General features: G+C 36.8%; 1 protein-coding gene across 1 annotated transcript; it reads right to left on the reverse strand.

The window, feature by feature from the left end:
- Positions 1-32: 32 nt before the first annotated feature.
- Positions 33-1,132, reverse strand: LOC117613771 (zinc finger MYM-type protein 1-like; the record flags this gene model as incomplete). Its single annotated transcript, XM_034342346.1, has 1 exon — positions 33-1,132. A coding segment is annotated over exon 1 (1,100 nt), but the record flags the coding sequence as incomplete, so codon positions are not given.
- Between the last annotated feature and the right edge of the window lie 505 nt (positions 1,133-1,637).

The following is a 1,637-nucleotide window of genomic DNA, read 5'->3' on the forward strand; positions in this document are numbered from 1 at the left end:
AAGGACGTTTGAGAGTAGTCTCTTGATTTAACCCTCGCCCCGTTTCAAGATCATCAATTTCAAGAGTTTCCATAATATCTTTTTGTTGTTGCTCTCTAAGTGCATCACGACGCTTACACGATGCTCCAATAATATTAACGACACTACTAGCCGTTGTGAAGAAAGTAGCAATGTTTTCATTTCCCTTTGCCACGGCTACAAGAGCTAGTTGTAGTTGATGTGCAAAACAATGGACATAATATGCTTGAGGATATTCTCTCAAAATCTGTGTTTTAAGACCATTGAGCTCACCTCTCATATTACTAGCGCCATCATACCCCTGTCCTCGTAGCCTGGACATGCTCAAATTTGTTGAAGAAATCAACTGCTCAATTGCCTCTTTCAATTTGCTACTAGTTGTATCAGAGACATATTGGACACCCACAAACCTTTCAATTACTTGCCCTTTTTTGTTCACATAACGCAACACCACTGCCATTTGCTCTCTTATTGAAACATCACGTGATTCATCTACTAATATAGAAAAGAATGCATCGTCCATATCACTAATAATTGCATCAATGGTTTCAACGGCACAAGAATTGACAAGATCTTTTTGAATTTTAGGAGCAATATACTTGAGATTCCTTGGAGCGTTCTCAAACACAACAGCACGAACTTTCTCATCATGATCGGCAAGAAATTGCAAAAGCTCCACATAATTACCCTTATTGCTAGATGTTTCGCTTTCATCATGGCCACGAAAAGGAAGACCTTGTCGCAATAAATATCTAGTGCAATCAAGTGCGACAGTTAATAGAATGCGATAATTAATACGAGCTTGGTCTGTCTGCTTGATCACAATGGTTTCAACGTGTTGCTTCTGATTCATTAAATCTGTACAATGTTGTGTAGCTTTATTGTGAAGACTTCCAACTTGTCCAACATAGTCCCTAAAATTCTCAGGTCCCTTCCGCAAATTTTTAAACCCTTTCTCAGTAAAGACATCGCTTCCAGCTTTTCCTTGTTTATCAAAGTCGCATTTAAAAAGATAACAATGAAGACAAAATGCAGCATCTTTCTCTTTACTATACTCCAACCAAACAAATGAATCAAACCATTTCACAAGAAAACGTCGATTACTCTCCCCCATAAGTGTATGAGGCATCTCGTTTTGACTTTTAGGCTGACAAGGACCCCTTTGCAGATAGGCTCTTTGGATTTGTTCTCGAAAATTGGGATTATAATAAGTCATTGGAGGTCTAAGTCCAGGGTCTGCAGGAAGATTAGCCAATATCTCATCTAACTTAGTGACCTTCGATCGTTTTGGACTACCCGAATTATTCAAGGGAGATGTGAAGTAGGCGGAATATTTGAAGGTTGATTTGAACTAGCCGAATTATTTGAAAGAGGGTTGGAACTAGCCGGATTATTTGAAGAAGGGTTGGAACTAGACAGATTATTTGAAGGAGCATTTGAACTACCCAAATTATTTGAAGGAGGATTAAAATCCTTTCTCTGAAATTACCATTCCATAACTGTACAATTGAAACAAAATAAGGGTTTTATATCTATTACTATGACTAATCGACTATAATTTATCAATTAAATAAATAAATCAATATCAAATTATCAATTAAATAAACAAATAAAAATTA

Source organism: Prunus dulcis, unplaced genomic scaffold (assembly GCF_902201215.1).
Source record: "Prunus dulcis unplaced genomic scaffold, ALMONDv2, whole genome shotgun sequence".
NCBI classification, from domain to species: domain Eukaryota; kingdom Viridiplantae; phylum Streptophyta; class Magnoliopsida; order Rosales; family Rosaceae; genus Prunus; species Prunus dulcis.